The sequence below is a fragment of the Saccostrea echinata genome, unplaced genomic scaffold (genome assembly GCF_033153115.1).
Source record: "Saccostrea echinata isolate AGI-Se365-2 ecotype Australia unplaced genomic scaffold, CSIRO_AGI_Sech_v1 ptg000064l, whole genome shotgun sequence".
NCBI classification, from domain to species: domain Eukaryota; kingdom Metazoa; phylum Mollusca; class Bivalvia; order Ostreida; family Ostreidae; genus Saccostrea; species Saccostrea echinata.
The window spans coordinates 6,699,518-6,720,664 of NW_026889813.1; the positions used below are offsets into that span (position 1 = coordinate 6,699,518).

A 21,147-nucleotide genomic window follows, 5' to 3' on the forward strand; every position below is an offset into this window, starting at 1 on the left:
TTCTTATGTCAACAGGTGGAAGAGAAATGATAAAGGGGAAGTTGTGATGAAGGAAGGGAAAAAAGTTCTGGAGTTTGTGGCAATTTTTAGAAAAGACAATGAACTTTGGTCTATTCCTGGGGTAAGTGTAATTAAGAACAGACTGCTTTACACTGTGCAGATGTGTTAAAGACGCAGAGTTTACTGCAAAGAAAATTTGTTGGTAGCTCTCAGGTGTCCCTGATATAATGATTCTGAATTGCTGAAACCAGATGGAAATCTCCTCCCCCCTGCTCCCCCCCCCCACCCCCACCCCCAAAAAAAATAAAAATGAAAAGCTCTGAACATAGTAACTAGATGTTAATGTAGTTGGAACTATTGAAAGTGTTGAAACTTTTTTTTTAGGTCCCCTGAGCTTACTCAGGTGATTACTATCTGTTTTTGTCCGTTGTCCTGCCTTACCATTTAAACATTTTCTGCTTCTTTCCTGGAACCACTGAGCCAATTTCAACCAATTTTGGCATATAGCATAGATCTATGAGTGAAAGGGAGTAAAATTTATGAAATTCATGGCACCTGCACCACTAGGGGGCAATCTTTAAAGATCTTCTTCTTTACTCCTGGACATCAAGCAGTCAAACTGTTGCCATGATTGTAATAAGCATTGAGCCCTCTACCAAAATTGTGAAATTCATGGCCCCAGGGTCAGGGGTTCTTGTGTTAGGACAGGGGTCTATTGAGTATATATTGATAATGCATTATTTCTTTAAAAATGTTCTCCTCTGCTCCTGGATATTAAGCAAACAAACTAAATGCATAGTCATGATGAGCAAGGGTACCTCTTCCAAAACTGTGAAATTCATGGCCCCTGGGTAAGGGTTCTGGTGCTAGGATGGGGCTCTAATGATTATATAGCAAAAATGCATTAATGCTTTGAAAATCTCCTCCTCTGCTCCTGGGTATTAAGCAAACCATCTAAATGCAATAATATAAATGTATAAATACAATAATTATAAGTAAATGTGCCTTTTCTGTTCCTGGGTATATAGGAGGCAAACAGAGTACAAAATTGTAATAAGTGAAGCAAATGAGAGTTACTACCCTTGCTAAATTGTGTTAATCAAGAAATCCTTGTTTATGTAATTTAATTAACAGGTTATTTGATTGCATGAGAATACAAGAAAGAATGCTGTATATATATATAAACAAAATAAAAATAAATGATTTAAATAAGCCTTGAAAGCAATATACACGATTGACATAAAGATTATTTATGAAGCAAAAGGGCCAGTTGTGTACAGAATGTGTATACTGTGATGTTTTGTTTGATAATAGATGAGTTATTGTCAGGTAAAATAATGGAGATCAGTAGTTTAATTGACAAGAGACAGCATAAAGTTGTTTTATACTCAAAGTGAACAAGTGATCACAAGAGAGTCAAGGTGACTAGGGGACATGTTGCAGTTAGTGAAAAGTGGCAAATAGTCACACTGTATAGCCAATTCTCTCTTTATGTACTTAAATGTAGCACTAGGCAAGTGACAAAAACATATCTGTGTATATTGAATACCAGATATACTAGGAAAGTGTCCATTGTTTTTGTATATTTTTCATTCATTATCGTCCCTGTAAGACTTGGGAAAACCAAGTACAATCCCAAGGAGATCACTTGGGTCTTGCACAGTACAATATTCCTACCAGATTTTTTTTTATTCTTGGGCAACATAGCTTCATCTCTCAGTTGATTTTGCTCTATACTTCTATGGATCCTTTACAGTGTTGTATTTTACTCAGGTGATCATTAAGGCCCTTGGTCCACTTGTTTAGTTCACCTTAATGAAGTCAGGATTAGCTTTTGCTATTCCCCCAGCATCGGTGTTGGTGTTCCTGTTAGTTTTATGGGCAAGTCCATTAAAAAGTAACCGTAAGCCCTGTCTGGACCAAACTTGAATGGATGATGCATCTAGGGATGCGCACTACCAGATTTGCTTCAGCTGCTGGATCTAACCTACATTTTCCAGATGAGTGATCAGGTTTAAATTTTGGGGCAAGTCCATTTCTAAGTAACTATAAGTCCTTTAGTGACCAAACTTGCATTGATGATGCATCTAGGAATGCATAGTAGTAGACATGCGCTGGATGCTGGATCTAACCTACATTTTTAGGTCACCTGAGTCACTCAGGTGATCTATTGCTATCTGTTTTCATCCGTCGTCGTGGGTCATCAGTCGTCCATCATGCAACATGCATCATGTGTTAACATTTGAACATTTTCAACTTCTTCCCTAAAACGGCTGAACCAATTTCATCCAGTTTTGGCATATAGCATCTTTTGAAGAAAGGGAACAAAAATTATATATTTCATGGTCCCTGCCCCCCTGGGGCCTGAGAGGTGGGGCTAAAACTACCAAAATTAATGCAATCTTCAAAAATCATCTTCTTTACTCCTGGACATCAAGCAGTCAAACTGTTGGCATGAATGTGTAATAAGCATTGAATCCTCTACCAAAATTGTGAATTTCATGGCCTCAGCATTAGGGGTTCTGGTGCTAGAAAGTGCATTATTTCTTTGAAAATTTTCTTCTCTGCTCCAAGGTATTATTTAAACAAACTAAATGCATTGTTATGATAAGCAAGGATGCCTCTTCCTAAATTTTGAATTTCATGGTCCCTGGGTCAGGGGTTATGGTGAAAAGGGGGGGGGGGGGGGCTATAATTGATTATATAGTGAAAAAGCATAATTTCTTTGAAATTATATTTTTTTTTCTTTTCCATGTTTAAAAACAAAGAAACTAAGTGTATAGCTATGATGAGCAAGAGTGCTTCTTCCAGAATTGTGATTTTCGTGACTCCTTGGTCAGATGTTCTGGTGTAAGGGTGGGGCTCTATTGATAATATATTGAAAATGCACTAATTTTATTAAATAATCCTGTCTGCTCCTTAGTACTGAGCAAAAACAAAGTGCAAAGTGCAGTGTTCGAAATTAGCGTCGGCCCGTCGGTCCTGCGCCGACGTACAAACGAAAGGACTCACGAATAGTATGACTAAATGGGTCCTTGAAATAATTTTGGGCCGATGATGATTTGCCGGGAAATAAGTTAACGTCAATCACATCTTCTCAGACCGTTGTTTTTCTTTACCGCTTGTTGGAAAGGCGTAAGAAGTTGCAATTAAAGTTTAGGTATATTGGTGTATGTATTTACATTAACTTTTATATCTTTCCTGCATTTTAACATGTTTAATTGGATATATTAAACATTTTAACCAATGAGCGTCTAATGAGCGTCTTTAAATCAAATTGGACTTATGATGGGCAAAACTTGTTATTTTTATCAAGATAGTATAATTTCTTCTTTCATGTGTATTTTAAACAAATACTGAAGATTTGATTTCTTTTCTGTATGGAATAAAGTTACGTTATATGTATGCGGTTACATTTTATCAACATATTGTGGTAATCTATGAAACCTGCGTAATTTTTTATCCGCGGATTTTAAAACAGAAATTATATTTCTGAGGAAAAGTATGTATATTGTAATATAATTTAATTTTGGATGTAAAGCGTCATTTGATTGGATAAAAAAAATAGAAAATAGCGTATAACCTGGGTTGCCTACGTCAAAATGACTTACGTTAAAAACGTATCAATCCGCTTGACGTTACATTTAAAATACGTACAATTTAAGGGCATTTTTGAAGGAGAAATTGTTTTATTTTTTTACACTTAATGATGGGAAATTAAATTATAAGGAATAACTTTAATAGCTACCCAAGTTATACTGGTATAACCTGGGTTGGAACAGTTTACGCTTTTTTATAAAACCGCTTCGCGGTTTATAAAGCGTAAACTGCCCCAACCCAGGTTATACCAGTATAACTTGGGTAGCTATTAAAGTCATTCCTTAAATAAACACATGTCAAACTCATTAAATGTTATATATGACCAAGTAAGACAGTGTGATGATTAATATCTTACCGTTTCAAATTGTTAATACTTGCGAATTGTAGATACCCTTTATTAAATTGACATAATTCATATGAAGCAATAAACTTACCAAGATCATCGATACGTAAAAGTTTATTTTCCCAAAATATTTAATGGTATTATTTTTTGGCCTGCGCTGCCCTGAAAGGACTCGTGTAGTCCCTTTATCTGTGGGTCCTTTGGACCCATAGAAAATAATTCTGAATTTCGAACACTGGCAAAGTGCATAGTTATGATGAGCAAGGGTGCTTCTTACAAAATTTTTAAAACTTGTGGTCCCAGGGTCAGGAGATCTAGTGTTACTCGTGGGAGGGGGAGGGGTCTATTGATAATGTAGTGAAAATGTGTTAGTTCTTTGAAATGCATAATTATGATGATGGGGGTACCTCTTTCAATTTTGTGAATTTCATGACACTGGGTCATGGGTTCTGGTGTTAGGGTAGGGCTGTGTTGAATCTGTAGTGAAAATGCATTATTTCTTTGAAAATCTTTCTGCTTCTGGGCATATGGGAGGCAGACTAAAAGTTTTAATACGCAAGGGTATTTTTACTAGATTTTTGAACACCTGGACCATTTGGTCAAGTGTTCTGGTTCTATCCAGACTCTTTTAATTTGTATTCTACTGAGAGAATTCCCCTTTGTTATTACCTTTGATAACAAATCACTGTAAATAATGTTCTTGAAAGGTTAATAGAATAAGAAAATTATGCAAGAGTTTTTGTTGTATAATACAAAAAGTACTTTCAGAGTTTTAATGGTCAGGTAGACCTGTAAATAATAGATAAATAAAAGTGAGAAAATATAACTTCCCTTATTAAGTGTTCTTCAAAGACCAAGAGAGGTCAATGTGAGAGGTGATAATATGGGGTAAATAATAGAACTGATGTACCACTTTTTTGTTAATAGTCTGCATGGTAATAATGATAAATGGAGGACAGATTAGAACTTACTTTATGAGTTGTTACAGAATACTAGACTAATTATTTCGTTGCTATTTCTCTTGCTTTTGGGCAACAAAGCTTCATCTATCAGTTTATTTTATACTCTATGGATCTTCTAAATTGTTGTATTATACTCAGGTGACCGTTAAGGCCCTTGGGCCTCTTGTCCAGAAGAGTGACCAGGTTAAAGTTTTTTTGACAAGTCCAGTAACTATAAGCCCTACCTGGACCAAATCTGTATGAATAATGCATCTAGTGATGCACATTTACCAGACTTGCTTTGGATGCTGGATCTGGCCTACATTTTCTGGATGTCTAAATAGGTTTAATGTTTTGGAGCAGGTCCATTCCAAGCAATTCAAAGCCCTACCATTACCAATCTTGCCTAGTTGATGCATCTAGGAATTCACATTACCAGACATGCTTCAGATGCTGGATATGACTTATATTATCTGGTTGAGTGACATGTTTCAACTTCTTGTAGCAGGTCCTTTCTTAGGTACCGTAACTATAAACTCTATGATGACCAAATTTGCATGGAGCATGCATCTAGGGATACACACTACCAGACTGGCTTCAGATGCTGGATCTGGCCTACATTTTGAACAGGTCCATTCCCAAGTAACTTAATTCCTACCTAGTCCAAAGTTGCATGGATGATACAACTAGGGACTTGCTTTGTATGCTGGATATGATCTGCATTTTTGGATCAGGTCCATTCCCAAGTAAATGTAATCTTACCTGGACCAACCTTGGATGGATGATGCATCTAGGAATGCACACTAACAGACTTGCTTCAGATGCTGGATCTGTGATACTTTTTTTGAAGCAGGTCTATTCCCAAATAACAGTCAAGCTGTAGATTGACCAGAGTTGCATGGATGATACATCTAGGGATAAACACCACCAAATATGCCTTATATACTGCATCTGACTTGTCTGGATGATCTCACGTTTGTTTTCAAGATATTGAAACAGTTCAATTTTTTTAACATTCCCAAGAAACTATAAATCTTAACCATACCAGACTTGCATGGTTATTGCATCTAAATGCACTACCAGAGCATTTAATTAATGAGAGACATTGCTTTATAGATAGCATCTGTCAAGGTGAGCTTTGTAATCTTTGATTATGTATTGTTTTTTTTTTATCTCTTCAATATTGCTTTAAAAAGCTGTATCCTTACAGAGTTGACAAATACCACTCAAATTTTGGCTTCCAGAAGCATTAGAACATTGTAAATTTTACAGAAAACTGATAAAGATTTTCGACTTTGACATGTTCCTGCTGGTTAGGTATCACATACATGTATCAATGCTGTGTTACAGGGTATGTGTGAACCAGGACAGAAGGTGTCTCAGTGCCTGAAGGCAGAGTTTACAGAGGAAGCACTGGGAACATTGGTCAATGACCAGACCATGAAAGATAAAATCAACAAAGACCTTCAGTACATGCTGGATCATGGAGAAGAGGTAACAGGATTAGTGATGTATTTCTTAAAAAGCAGAATTATTGGGTTATTGTGATCATTTACAGTAAACCAACTTTTATTCGCATGCGAGAAATATTCGTGAGTTTTGCGACCTACATTTATTCGCACATATTAATCGCCTCGAACCATTTATTTTGCTTTGTATTTGTAGAGAATGTTTCCTGAGTCGCAGAAATTAATCGTCGCGGATTGATTTTAAACTGACGAATCGCGAATAAAAGAAGACGTGAATAATAGTTGGTTTACAGTAATTTATATGACCTATCCTATGCCTCCTTTTATTATTCTTATTGGGGAGTGTGGGGCTACAAAAACTGGTGTTCAGGAGAACACGAGATTGTCAGATACATTGCCACTACTGAAATTTTTGTATTGTATTCAGATTCCATTTTATTTTGGCTTAGTATATACATGTACATATCATATGCCTCCTCTGACAATTTTGGATTAGATTTCCATCCAGTTGAAAATAATGAATATGTCTTATCATAATCTAATTATTAATTAGAATACTTAATTAACCCTATGAAAGAAAAATAAGGATTAAAAATAATAAGAATAAAAATGGCATAGCAATTTTGTTTTTTAAAATGATTATGAATCAGCTCAATAAAACTTTACTTTGACTAGATATACAAAGGAATTTGTGATGATCCCAGGAATACTGATAACGCTTGGTTGGAAACTCTTGTGTTTAGCTATCATGACAACACAGGCAAAATTCTTCATCCATTCCTTTTACGAGTAAGCATTGTTTTTATTCATACAAGAATTGTTAAAGACATACTGATCAACTTAATCAGTTTTGTTTTTTTTTTCCCTATGAAATTACTGTTTTTAACTGCATGATTTCTTAGCTGCAGATCTGTAGCTCGCTGGTCTGAAAAAATTGGAATGGATGACCAGAGAGCTACAGTGCCACCCATGAAAAAAAAAGTATAAATTTATTGCGCACAAAAAAGTGAGCTATTTTTCGATTTATTTCTCCATATTTTTAAACTGCAATCTCAAAATATCAGTAACTGTGTGTTCATATTCTTTCACTATTTCCACATCAAAAAATTCCTATAACCATGTTAATAGCCCTCCTGGGCCTTAAAATGAGGCCATCCAAGGGTTTGCCTGTTTATACTGCCATTTTGGGTAGCAAGATAATTCAGCCCAATGCCCTTCCTAAAGATGTCAACTACAAGGGTAGTTGATAGAGAGGTCTAGGAAATTTTTTTAGAAATCCAGCTTTTGTGCAATTGAGGTAAGAATTTGGAGAAACAAATCCAGAACCAAGCACAACTTATTGTGTGTAGTACAGTTTCTTTCTATGGGTATAGTTCTCTGTTCTGTAAATAATTCCTTTTTTTTTTTTTGGAGAGCTGCAATTCTGTTTTTTTTTTTTAAACTCTCTAAGAATTTTTTTTTAAAAAACTTTCAAAGAAAAATTTATTTTCAGGTAACTTGAAATTCACATTTGTTATTTCTTTTCTTCATATTTAATTTTCACACTAGTATACATCTGATGGGTCTTCTTACCACCAATATATAGCCTATTCACAATATGTACAAGATAACCTTTGTGTGCAGTTATAATTTGATTTTTTCTTTATTTCTAGGCTGGAGAGACAGTGGAAGCTGCTACATGGTTAGAGGTGTCGTCTAGTCTAATCCTTCACTCCTCTCATCTATTTTATGTAAAGCTTGTGGCTGACAAGTTAAATGCTTACTACTGAGAGGATGCAAAAGGATATGGTATTTATCCAGTGGGAAAAATCAAATACTACTTATTGTCTAGTGAAATTTGAGAACTTGCCTTAATGCTCATGAAAGAAAGCATAAACATTTCAAAAGAGTCTTATCACTCATTGTCACTTTTAGCACCTAAACAAGTCATGCCTCAATTATCACAATTATTAACTAAATTATTGACTATTTTACTGATGGAATGTATGTAATAAAAGCTTAATGCTCTTAGCTCATTGTTGGCTCAAAAGGAAAGTTTAGTTGCTGCAGTCCATATTGCATTCAGAAAATTATATCAATATTTGTGATTATGAACCTATCTAAAGTGCCTGGATATATCATAAATGCCATAATTATCATTGTAATATTTACATAAATCATAGACTTTTGACTAAACTAGTCCATAGTTGTAGAAAATTCAAGGCATTTACAGTAAATTGTGTGTATAAGGAATTCAGAGGGTTGCATTTTATTGAAAATGAGTCTTTCTTGAGATTATTAGTCAAAGAAAACCATTTCAAAATGACTGCATAAATTGACTTAATATTTTTTGCATGAATATTGACATGTACAGTAATGTGAGTTATTTGCACATTTAACTATGAGTATGTACATTAAATCAATATTTCATTAAGTGTACATGTATATAGAATTCTTCTTTGTTAAGAAACATTTGTGATCCATGACAAGAGTTGAAGTTCACAGAAGTATACCAGCTAGTATTTCAACTCAATTTCTTCAAACAAGGTCTAAATCAAAGTTTGTTTGTTTCCATTGCAAGGTCCAAATCAAAGTTTTGTCTTGATTCTCAGCATATTTTATTGCTAATTTTCAGAATGATAACCTAACAGGCTTTAATTGAGATTTTGTGCATTGAGGTCCAATTTCAACTCTTTTTCAAGCACAATATTTGTGCTCAGCATTTTTATTGTCAGACCTGCTGGGACTCTCAGCATTTGTTTAAATAATTAGTATTATCCTTTGAATTTCATGAGTACATGTATGTCTAGTTGAACAAATGACATTTGTCAGGATCTTTCTGTAATGTTAAGAAGAGTACTGTAGTATTAGCCCAAAGTGCATTGATTCATTGGATCTTAATATATGCAGATATATATTTCACATATCAATAGGGAGTTTCATAAGCCTCTTTTGGCTTGTATATTTATTTTTTTATTAACCATTTTTGTTCACATTGAGATGAATATTTTAACAGTGGGTAAGTTAATTTTCTCTACTGAAGTTTTTTTTTTTTAAATTAAGGAATAAAAATGTCTTTCTGTGAGCCACTATTAAAATTATTTAAGAACTACAATATACATGTATATTGTTTTTACATTTTTATTTTTTACACATAGGCTGTGATATAATTTATTGTTTTAAGCTTTTTGAAAAGATTTTTTGCTAACTGGTGAAGGTCTGTATTGATAGTGTGTTATTTATTGAGAGAATTAAGGTGAATAAACATGTTATTGCAAAGTATTTTATCAAGTTATGAAACAGCTGTTTAAAAAATAGAATGGATAGAAGATGCTCATTAAAGAACTTTAATTGGTTGTTTTTAATCATTTTTTGTTGCTATTATCCGTCCATGATGGAGTACATTGTCTGAACTATTTTAAGAATCTTTCTAACATGTGGAAATAAAAAAAATTTGAAAAAACTGTTTGTTACCATTATATTTATGTTAAATAAAACAAGACATTTTACACATTAAATGCTCTTGATGATCATAGCTCATTGGATAGCATTGTTTGCTCATGATTTTAAGAAAATTTAAAAAGAAAATTGCTGTTACCTGAGGTTTTTTGCTCACCTGAGCAGAAGGCTCAAGTGAGCTTTTCTGGTCACATTTTGTCTGGTGTCCATCTGTCTAGCTGTCCGTCTGTCTGTAAACTTTTTCACATATTCGACTTCTTCTCAAGAACCACTGCGCCGATACGTTTGATTTCCATTAGTGAACTCTTCAAAATTAGAGGCGCGTTTGGTCGTCTGACTGGGACAGCATGGCGTTGCGGATAGTACAAAACATGCCAATCTCAATCCAATTTTAAGTGTTAAATGTATTTGTCATTCCAATTAAGGAATAGAAGAACTAAAAGACATATGTAAGAGAGCGAGAACCCTAAATTTATCATCCATTAATAAACAATACGATATTTCCGAGGCATGTGTATTGTATTAGATGTACCATATGATGAATAGATACATACGATCAACAAAAGATATAAATTGATATCGTTGTCATTCCTACTCTTGATGTACGTAAAGTCCACAACAATAAAATATTTATTTGCATTTTGTTAGGATTTGTTCATCGACATTCAACATATTGTTTACATGTTTATGATACATTTGTCCCAAAAATCCCGCGAGATTTGTACATTTTCCGACTTTTTCACAAAAGAGCGCACTAAGAAGTATAACTCTTCCATAGTGGAAATGGAACGTATTTCAACCAAACTTGCCAAAAAGTATCCTTGGGTGAAGGGGATTCAAGTTTGTTCAAATGAAGGGCCACGCCTTCTTTTGAGGGAAGATAATTATGAATTAGTGAAAAAATAATGGCATCATTTAAAAATCTTGTAAAGAACCACTGGGCCAGGAAAGATGAAACTTATATTGAAGCATCCTCAGGTAGTGTAGATTCAAATTTATTAAAATCATGTGCCCCTGGGGTAGGGTGGGGCCACAATGTTGGATCAAAGTTTTACATAGAAATATATAAGAAAATATCTTTAAAAATCTCCTGCTGAAGAACAGCAAAGCCATGATTGGTCATATTTATATGGAATCATCCTCAGATAGTAAAGATTCAAGTTTGTTCAAATCATGACCCCAGGGATAGGGTGGGGCCAGAACTGGTGATCAAAGTTTAGCATAGGAATACACAGGAAAATTCTTTAAATCTCTTCTTCTCAAGAACAACAGTCATGATTGGTCATATTTTAATGGAAGCATCCTCAAGTAGTTTAGATTCCAGTTTGTTCAAATCATGACCCCTGGGGTTAGGGTGTGGCCATAATGGGGGATCAAAGTTTTACATAGGAATAACAAAGGAAAAAATCTTTTTCTCAAGAACAGTAAAGCCACAATTAGTCGTACTGATATGGAGGCATCCTCAGATAGTGTAGAATCAAATTTGTTCAAATGAGGACCCATGGGGGTAGGATGGGGCTCAATGGGGGATCAACTTTTTTTACAAATGAATATATGGGAAAAAATCTGCTGCTCAAGAACAGCAAAGCCATTTGTTATATTGATATGGAAGCATCATCAGGTAGTTTAAAATTCAAGTCCGTCATTTTATTCAGTTATTTTTAGCATCAGCATGTGAATCATGTGTCCTTTTTAAATTTTTTTCCATATTATGACTGATTATCTGTATTTTAATTGATTTAGAATGCCCAAGTCCTTATGCAGAATAGTTATCCAAGTGCAAGTATTTGAGAATTCTTTATTAGGAATTTTAAGGATATTTGCTTGGTCTAAGGTACATAATATTTTGACAGATATTCATTATGAAATCTTACTCCAGATCTAGATTTACTGTTCATGTCATGAACTCACAAGAGCTGAAGGCTCACTAGACTATTCTCATCAAATTTATGGGATGAGATCCGTAATTTGCCTCGATGTGCTTTAAAACTTGTGCCTCAAAGAGGAAATCATTAAAGTAGACAACATATAACAACTTTGTATTTTGAATTCATAGGTTAAAACTAACTAGAATGCAAGAATCCAACAAAGACCATTACAAGGGAAGTTTGTATTCTTTTTTAAGGTAGTACACAGTAAGTCAAATTTTTCCACAAATTCAACTTTTTGAAATTTTGTTCTAGGATACAAAATCTCTCTTTATATTTAATTTGAAGGAAATTCAACCGCACGTTTTTTGCCTCTTAGTTTGTAATATGCCCTACTAGACCTCTGTAAGAAGATTGTGACAGACACTGTACTTTAAAATATGCATTTTTTTAAAAAATACCGATTAATATAGCAAATTTGTGTGATGCTTTATATAAATACTACCTTTCTGTCACTAAATTTCAATAAATTATATTGATACCGGTATATATTGAAGTAAAATGTGATGAAAAAATCAACCATACAAAGCCCAAATTCACATGTATAACAGATTGATTGAAATGGAACCTAGATTGAAATGTGTCAAAATGAGGAAAACCGACATTTTAAGATATTTTTGCAAATTCAAAGAAATATTCATTACAAAAAAAGAATCAGTAGATGACGTCACAATATTTGACCTCTAAATATGACCTTGACCTTAATTGTGTATAAAGATTGGAGGCTCCTTATAAATATGTCTAACTATAATTAAATGGATCAAAAGTTACTTTGCATTTATTAACAGACTGTCGTATACCGCGTGTAGATGGTATACCTTCTAAAATGTAGGTTGTCAGATAACTAATATTATATAGGATTCTCTAATTTTTAGCTCTACTGGTCAGAGACAGAAGAGCTTATGTGATAGTAAGGTGTCTGTTCATCCGTCTGTCTGTCTGTAAACAATTTTTCAAAATGCTACTTCTCCTACAGTTTTGGTCTGATTTCAATACAACTTTGGCACACAAATAGACTACACTAAGATACATAATTCTGTTTATCGGTTTTTGATTTCGAAGAACGGTGTTGCCATGGTTACTAAAAATAGAAATTTCTGTGAAATACATTCAAAATGCTACTCCTCCTACAGTTTTAGTTTGATTTCAATATAACTTGGCACACAAGTAGACTACACTAAGTTACATAATTCTGTTTATTGGTTTTTGATTTCAGTGAATGGTGTCGCCATGGTTTTTAAAAATAGAAATTTCTGTGAAATATACATTCAAAATGCTACTCCTCCTACAGTTTTGGTTTGATTTCAATATAACTTGGCACACAAGTAGACTACACTTAGATACATAATTCTCTATATTGGTTTTTGATTTCAATGAACTTTGTTGCCATGGTTACTAAAAATTATAGAAATTTCTGTGAAATACATTCAAAATGCTACTCCTCCTACAGTTTTGGTCTGATTTCGATATAACTTGGCACACAAGTAGACTACACTAGGATACATAATTCTGGGTATTGATTTTTGGTTTCGGTGAATGGTGTTGCCATGGTTTTTAAACATAGAAATTTCTGTGAAATACATTCAAAATGCTACTCTTCCTACAGTTTTGGTCTGATTTCAGTGTAACGTGGCATGCAAGTAACTTGGCACACAAGTAGATTACACTGAGATACATAATTCTATATATCCATTTTTTGATTTTGGTGAAGTGTTGCCATGGTTACAAAAAAATTGAAATTTCTTTGATATACTTTCAAAACATTACTTTGCCTGCAGTTTGGTTTGATTTTAATATAACATGGAGAGCAAGTAGACTACACTGAAATACATAATTTCTTTACTGTTTTTTGATTTTGATGAATGATGTTGCCATGATAACTAAAATCGAAATTTCTCTAAAATTCTTTTAAAAGGCTATTCCTTCTACAGTTTAAGTCTGATTGCAATTCATCTTGCCACAGAAAGAAAGTAAAATAAGGCTTATTACTGATTTATTGATGTTGCAAAGTTTCAACTCCAAGTGCTACTTTTCTCTTCATTTGTTGTAAGTACAAACCAGTAGAGCTACAGTCTCGACACAGACTTCTTGTATATATAATATGGCAAAAAAAAAAGTCACAGTTTTTTTAAAAATTTTCTTACAAAGATCATTGATTAATGACATATTATTTTTTTTTCTAGTATACTTATAATAAATAAATTAAAGCAGATTTCATAGGTGTTTTGTACTACATTAAATGTTAACTACTACAAGGAGAGTTAATTTTAGAGGACAATAAATTTGTTACTCTCTAATAAATAAAAATGAACCACCTGGTAAGTATTTAACACTTTTTATACAAATTAAGAAATGTTTGAGTATATTGAATAAAAGTAAAATACAAATTAAACAACAGACCTTGAGCAACACCTGGCATGTTTGGGTTTTTTTTTTTAAATCGAAACTTAAGGTTTGTGAAGTAAAAAACTGGAAACAGACAATTTTGCGGTTAAAGTTATTCATTTTACTTGTTTAAGCATGCCTTAAGTTGTTATTTTCATGATTTTGCAAAATGTTTGTATCATTTGTCATCAATTTTGTATTTATTTTTTACCTTACTCCGCTGGGGTCTACAATATCTTTTAAGGGATATTTGTTATAGTGGAGGTAATATGTTGCAATATACATGTATACAAAATATATCTTATTTTTCTAGTTATCGATTTCATACATTTACAAACATGAATATTATTATCTTATTAAGAGCTCTGCGGTAGATTATATTTGTACCAATAGTCTTCGGTTCTATTTGTTCTCTCTTCAGTTGTTTTAATACCTCCTGCAATTAAAATTCTAGGTTGTCCTTTTTTTTTTTTTCGGGTTGTACACATTTGTAAATATTTTCGTGAACATAAGGTAGCTACGCTCCTGACATTATGGCAGGTTAAGGAATGTCCAAAGTTTTACAATAAGCGACCCGATAGAAATATCTCTTTAAAATTATTCATTTACCGGTCTTATAGAGTAGGTTTTCTCCTCTAAAGCCCCCCCCCCCCCCCCCCGAAAACTGGCTCTAGAGAAGGATTTTCCCCCAGAAAATAAGCTCTAGAGTAGGATTTCCCGTACGGAAATCCCATTCCAGATTCAATTTTCCCGGGAGAAATCCTACTCTGTTTAATAATTACATACATGTTAAAAACAACAAAAAATCAAGACAGTTATTCAATAAATAATAACTGCTAGCTGAAAAGTAAATTATCCCTTCTCTCGCCTTCACCAACGCTTTCATTTTGCTGCTGTACATTTAGTAACTTACAAATATATATTCTAATTTAAATTTTGATTTTTTTAAATTTTGTTTTTGTTTTTAAGGACATGATGCAAACAAAAAAGTGGATGTCTGGATTGATATATAATTTTGGGCATATTTTCGTTTTAAATGATGCAAATATCAAATTTCTAAAATATTAAGAAATTGTCAACTTTCTATGATGTTCAAAATTCTACCCTCTTGCAATAATCCTCATAAATTTATACATCTTTTTTCCCTTTATAGGATATTACTGTGAAACTTTGAATGAAAAATTAAAATCTATGCAGTTAAACATAGTTAAAGTTTTACATGTTTATATTACTTATATAAACATTCCTTGAGTTGTTATTCTTATGATTTTTGCTAAAAGTTTGTATTTTTTGTCTTCAATTTTGTATTTATTTTTTACCAAACCCCGCTGGGGTCCACTATATCTTTCAAGGGCATTTGTTATAGTGGAGGTAATATGATGCAATATATACAAAATATATCTTATTTTTCTAGTTAACGTTATTGATTTCATACATTAAATTAACAAACATGTATATTATCTTATTAAGACCGCTGCGGTAGATTATATGTGTAAGTCTTCGGTTCTATTTATTCTATCTTCAAATGTCTTTTACCACATTTTTCGTTTTAATTGAACATTAATCTGAACACTTCAGAACATAAACAAACTAACCATTTCAGCTGGGGGCTTCCATAAATAAGTGCTTACCCTGCTGTATTTCTGTTTTTTTTTTAATACCTCCTTCAGTCAAAGTTGTAGGGGGTCTTTTTGTTGTTGTTGTTGTTGTACACTTTTGTTAACATTTTTGTGAACATATGATAGCTACTCTCCTGACCTATAGTGGCAGATTAAAGAAGGTCCAGACTTATACAATTAGAAACCCGATAGAAATATCTCTTCAAAACTTATTTATTTACCCGGTAAGCATATTATATGTTATACCGGTAGTTCTTGTAATTGTAGGTGTTCTATAGGACAAAATTACACACATAGAGTGCAAATACTTCGTATTAATCTAGATTTATTCAATGTCATACACTGTATCAATTAAGAGCCACAAAATTGAGTCATGGTTTGAGACTGCGCGACTCAGAAAGCTCTGATTTTCCAAATCGAAATGTAAGTGATTGATTTTTTTATTGCTTAGCGCTGAATCGCACTATTTCAGCCATATCTTGGTTACAAGAATTGATAAATATGGGGATGCTTAATGTTTCCACCTCATGTGTTTCAAGATCTTCACCTTTTCATGTAGATTACCAAAACAAAAAGAACTTCATTTATGTAATGATTTATATAATTGTATTTTTATTACAAACAGCATATTACATCACATCACACTCTTAAAATGCAATATTACGAGTATTTCATTAAGCATCTTACCTTTTTAAATTAAATTCTTAAGCTCTCTACCGGATATACTTTACCATACATATTCCTGTGTGCAGTAGAATATATAGCAATTCAGTTTTGGAGTTCCGTAGTTGTGTCTTATAAATATATCTAATGAACAACCAGTATTCTCAGTTTAAAAAAAAAAACATACCTTATACAAAGGTACATTCAGTTTTTACCATTTGAACCAACAAACACTGACGTCAAGAATAACCTAAATTTAAATTAGATTAAATTACTTCACTTCAGATTCATTTAAATGAGGTCGCACGCGGTAATTGATAGTTTTTACAAGTAAAAGTAGGAACATGATATACTGATTGAACGAATGTATGTTGTGTAGCACTCAAACCTGCTGCGCAGCCATCAGAGAATATTCTTTGGTGAATAAATTCGCGTATTTCTGTAACTAACACTCTATATTAGAATAGTAATATAACCAATGTTTGCTTGAATTGAGTTAGTCTTGATATTAAAATGATCATTTTATATTCTGCTTACTTAACAAGAGGCCCAAGGGTCTTAACGGTCACCCGAGTATTAATACAACATTGTAAAGGATCCACAGAAGTATAAAATAAAACAAAATAAACTAAATAGATGATCGAAGTAATGTTGCCCAAAAGCAAGAAAAATCAGTTGATCGGGGATCAACAAAATAGTAAGTTTATTACTCAGTAACAAGTGTTAAAGTTGATCTGTTTGCTTGTCTGTAACTGCCCCCATTTGTCACTATCACCATTCTGACTAAACAAGCAAAAGTGCATCAGCACTACTACAATACCATTTGCATTCCACATTGCACATTGGTCTCTTTTGTTCTCTCAATTTTGGAAGAGGCACATTCGCTGTAGCTAATTATAACTGTGCACTTAGTTTGTTTGTTTGGTTAATACCCAGGAACAGAAATTTTCAAATAATTTATGCAATTTCACCGTATGATCATTAGAGCCCCGCCCTAACTCAAGACCCCTGCCCCTGGGGCCAGAAATTTCACAATTTGAAAGAGGCATCCTTGCTCATCATAATCATACAGCTAGTTTATCCTCTAATATACAGGAGGAGAGAAGAAGACTTTAAAAGAATTTACATATTTTCACTAGATGATCATTATAGCCCCATCCTATCCCCAGGCTCCAGGGCCACAAATCTTAGACGAGCTCACTTTTGATATCAGTTTCACTTTTACCAAAGAAATCTATATATAGTGAAAAAGTGAGACTGAGATCAAAAGTGAGCTCGTATAAGTTTTAGGGGCCAGGACATCTATTCACAAAAAAATCTTGCGATAAATCGTAGACGTAAGATTGTCGTAAGAATTTTTTGGAGACTTTGAGCTATTCACAAAAATACTTACGATAATCTTACGATAAAAAATTATCGTAACTTTACGAGTGCCCTGAGGCTGTCGTAAGTCTAAGATTACTATGGTAACAGTCTTAGAGGTAAAAATGGCCGCCGCATTAATTGTATTAATGAAAGAAAAAAATCAAAACAGAACTAGAAAATTACCTACACCGAGGATATTTCGAGACAGAACAAATCCGCTCGAATCAATGACGGACAGTGACATACTAGCACGGTACCGTTTTCAAAGAGAGGATATTTTACATTTAACGGACCTTGTGAAAGATGATATAAGAAATCCAACTTCCCGAAGTTATGCGGTACCTGAAATAACACAGGTATACATTCAATATACCAGTACAGACTACTTTCATTTTAATATTTTGTTAAAGTATGAATTCCATGCCCGATTGAAATCCATTGTAAAATTAATTCTAAAAAAGGGGACTCGTTGTGTGTACTCGTATTGTGTTCTTTTCTTTTTTTTTTTTACCTTACTGTTTTATTAAATGATAATATTCCCCTATTTTCTAATGACCCCGGGGCCACAGATTTCACAATTTTGGAAGAGACTCCCCTGCTTATCATAACCAGGCACCTAGTTTATGTTCTAATTATAGAGGGGGAGAGAAGACGATTGTAAGAGAAATCATGCGTTTTCACTATATGATCATTAGAGCCCCACCCTAATGCCAAAACCCCTTAAGTTTCATAATTTTGGAAGAGGCACCCTTGCTCATCATAACAATTAATGTACCTAGTTTATCTTCTAAATATAAAGGGGGGGGGGGGGGAGATTTTTATACAATTTATGCATTTTTACTATATGATCATTAGAGCCCCGCCCTCACTTCAGAACCCCTGACCCTGGGGCCACAAATTTCACAATTTTGAAAGAGACACCCTTGCTCATTATAACCAGGCACCTATTTTATCTTCTAAATACACAGGAGGAGAGAAGATTTTTAAAGAATTTATGCATTTTCACTATATGATCACTAGAGGCCCGCCCTAACTCCAGAAACCCTTACCCTGGGGCCACAAATTTCATAATTTTGGAAGAGCCCCCCCCCCCCTTTTGCTCATCATATGTCATCAAAAAATGATTACTTATTATTCATGAATTTATTAATTATAAAGCGGTCTGTTATGCACTTATATGAGTATTTCAAATACATTTCCCAAGGAAAATCAAAACCTTGTTAATTTTCCGTGATTTGCTTCACAGGTATTTTCAATATCACTTTCATCATTGATGTGAAAAATAAACCATAATGAGGTTAAATAAGCTTTTATTAGTGTTCTGTTTTATGTGATCAGATTTGAGATGTTGCGGGTTATACTAGTGCTTTTGATTCATGTATATGTTGAAAACTGGGATTTATATATCTAATCTTATTGATGTATTAAAACTTTTTTAATTAAATGTTTTTACAAGCTGATGCGGCATACACTTTCGGTATGATTCGATTGTATGAATGTTTGGGTCATATGTTTATTCAGTCCCATTCGTAGTTCTTTAATAAAAATCTAAAGATCTAAAAAAAATCACTCATGATCGAATGTAGCAGTAGAGGAAGGCTTTGTATACACAATAATAAAATTGTATCATTTTTATTAGTGGAGGAATTTGAACTTATTCTTAAAAACAAAATTCGTAATATTCTTGAATGATGTTGCATCCTTTGAATTTAGGTCGTAGAAAATCGACTTTAGTCTTTTTGAAATATTTGCTAGGAATATTGGGTCATAAAATTTGTGTACAAAAACTTCCCATAGCGTTAAATTTGGTTCTTTTCAAACTCTAGGTTTATATGTAATTTAAAACTGTTGAGAATTTGGGCCTTAAGTTTATAGCCTCTTTAAAGTTTAATCACCAAGTCAAGTCAACGGAGTTGTGGGATGAGGAGGTTGTCTGCTGACGTAAATAGTAGGAGATAGTATAGATTTAGTAGGCGTCCTAATAAAAGAAAGAAACCGAAGAATGAGTGGGTGTCTTTTACTGATTTGAAAGACAGCAATACCCCGGATCTTCGTTTGAGAAAAAATAAGTTGAATCTGCATGAACATGTTCCCACACAGGTACTAATGCAGTCTCATTTATAGAAATTAAACATGTTCTGAATTTCTGTAAAAAAAAAAAAAAGAAGTTGTCAAAAGAGTTGCCAAACAGGCCGACTTAAATATATCACTTAAACAAGCAATATTTCGAGCATCAACATATACTTTAACCGTGTTACATGTATGTGTATATTTTTTATATACCATTTGAAACAACAACCTCTGACGTCAAGCCTAACATTCACTTGGACTGACCTAAGTAACTATTTAGATTCGTATCAACATGGGAAAACCCTGTTTAAGGTCACTCGTGATCCTTTAATTTAAAGTATTTTGTATATTTTTAATCATATAATAGTTTTTAAAGTTTTTACTGCTGAAAGCAACATTATTACCAACTGATTGCATGAATGCATGTGGTGAACCAGAATTAACCGTAAATCGTTTTAATTCAACGGTGTTTTAATTTCATGATTTGTTTCAAGGATATCAATTGCAGTTGGTTTCATTTTCACGATATAGACATATTCCTTGCGACAGATACTTTATTGAGTTATGTAAAAACTTTATTCCATGGAGTTCATTTCGCGAAAAAGGAGTATGGTAATAGTTATAAATGAGGGACAGATAGATACTAGACCAATTATTTTGTTGATGCAAATCATACTATTTTTCTTGCTTTTTGGCAACAAAGCTTCATTTATCAGCTTATGGATCCTCTAAATTGCTGTATTGTACTCGGGGTGACCGTTAAGGCCCTTGGGCCTCTTGTTTTTAAACTAATTAAAACATACTGCACATTACAATCTTAGCAATAAAATTAATCTGTATAGTGTACTATTGCTCTTTCTCTCTATATCATTCGGTCAAGTATATACTAATTAGAATATTTCAAATAGTCCTACGTTTCAATCGCGAGACTGAGAAACCAAAACTTATTCAATATCATTGATGAACTTAACAAGTATATTCGATACATAATACTTTCATCGTTGAAACTTTTTAAATGAAGTTTGTACAAGCTGACGCGTTGAAATTGTACTTAGAATTTATTTCACGAATGTTTGGGACATATGAGGGTTTATTCAATCCCAAACTTTAATGTCTTGTAATGTTAACGTCCACTGATGTATAATTCACTTATAAATGTAGCATTCATGGAAACTCTGCATTCATAAATGATTTAATTATATACTGTATTTATTAGTGGATAAATGCTACCTTTGTCACAACAAAAAATGAAGATTTATGGTAATGCAGAGGAAATTCAGACTAAATTTTCAATTTTTCTTCAAAGGATGTTATCCTAAAATTTAA

General features: G+C 33.3%; 1 protein-coding gene and 1 long non-coding RNA gene across 2 annotated transcripts in view; one reads left to right on the forward strand and one right to left on the reverse strand.

Moving 5' to 3' along the window:
• Positions 1 to 9,787, forward strand: part of LOC133175991 (transient receptor potential cation channel subfamily M member-like 2) — a 104,301-nt gene extending 94,514 nt beyond the window's left edge. Inside the window, exons 35-38 of the mRNA XM_061311169.1 lie at positions 16 to 121; positions 6,235 to 6,378; positions 7,029 to 7,142; positions 8,006 to 9,787. Of these exons, the coding sequence (XP_061167153.1) occupies positions 16 to 121; positions 6,235 to 6,378; positions 7,029 to 7,142; positions 8,006 to 8,122 (481 nt within the window). The 3' untranslated portion in view covers positions 8,123 to 9,787. The remainder of the gene's footprint in view (positions 1 to 15; positions 122 to 6,234; positions 6,379 to 7,028; positions 7,143 to 8,005) is intronic.
• The window catches only part of LOC133175992 (uncharacterized), a 189,839-nt gene that overhangs the window by 68,249 nt on the left and 100,443 nt on the right, over positions 1 to 21,147 (reverse strand). The gene's annotated exons all lie outside the window — the stretch shown is intronic.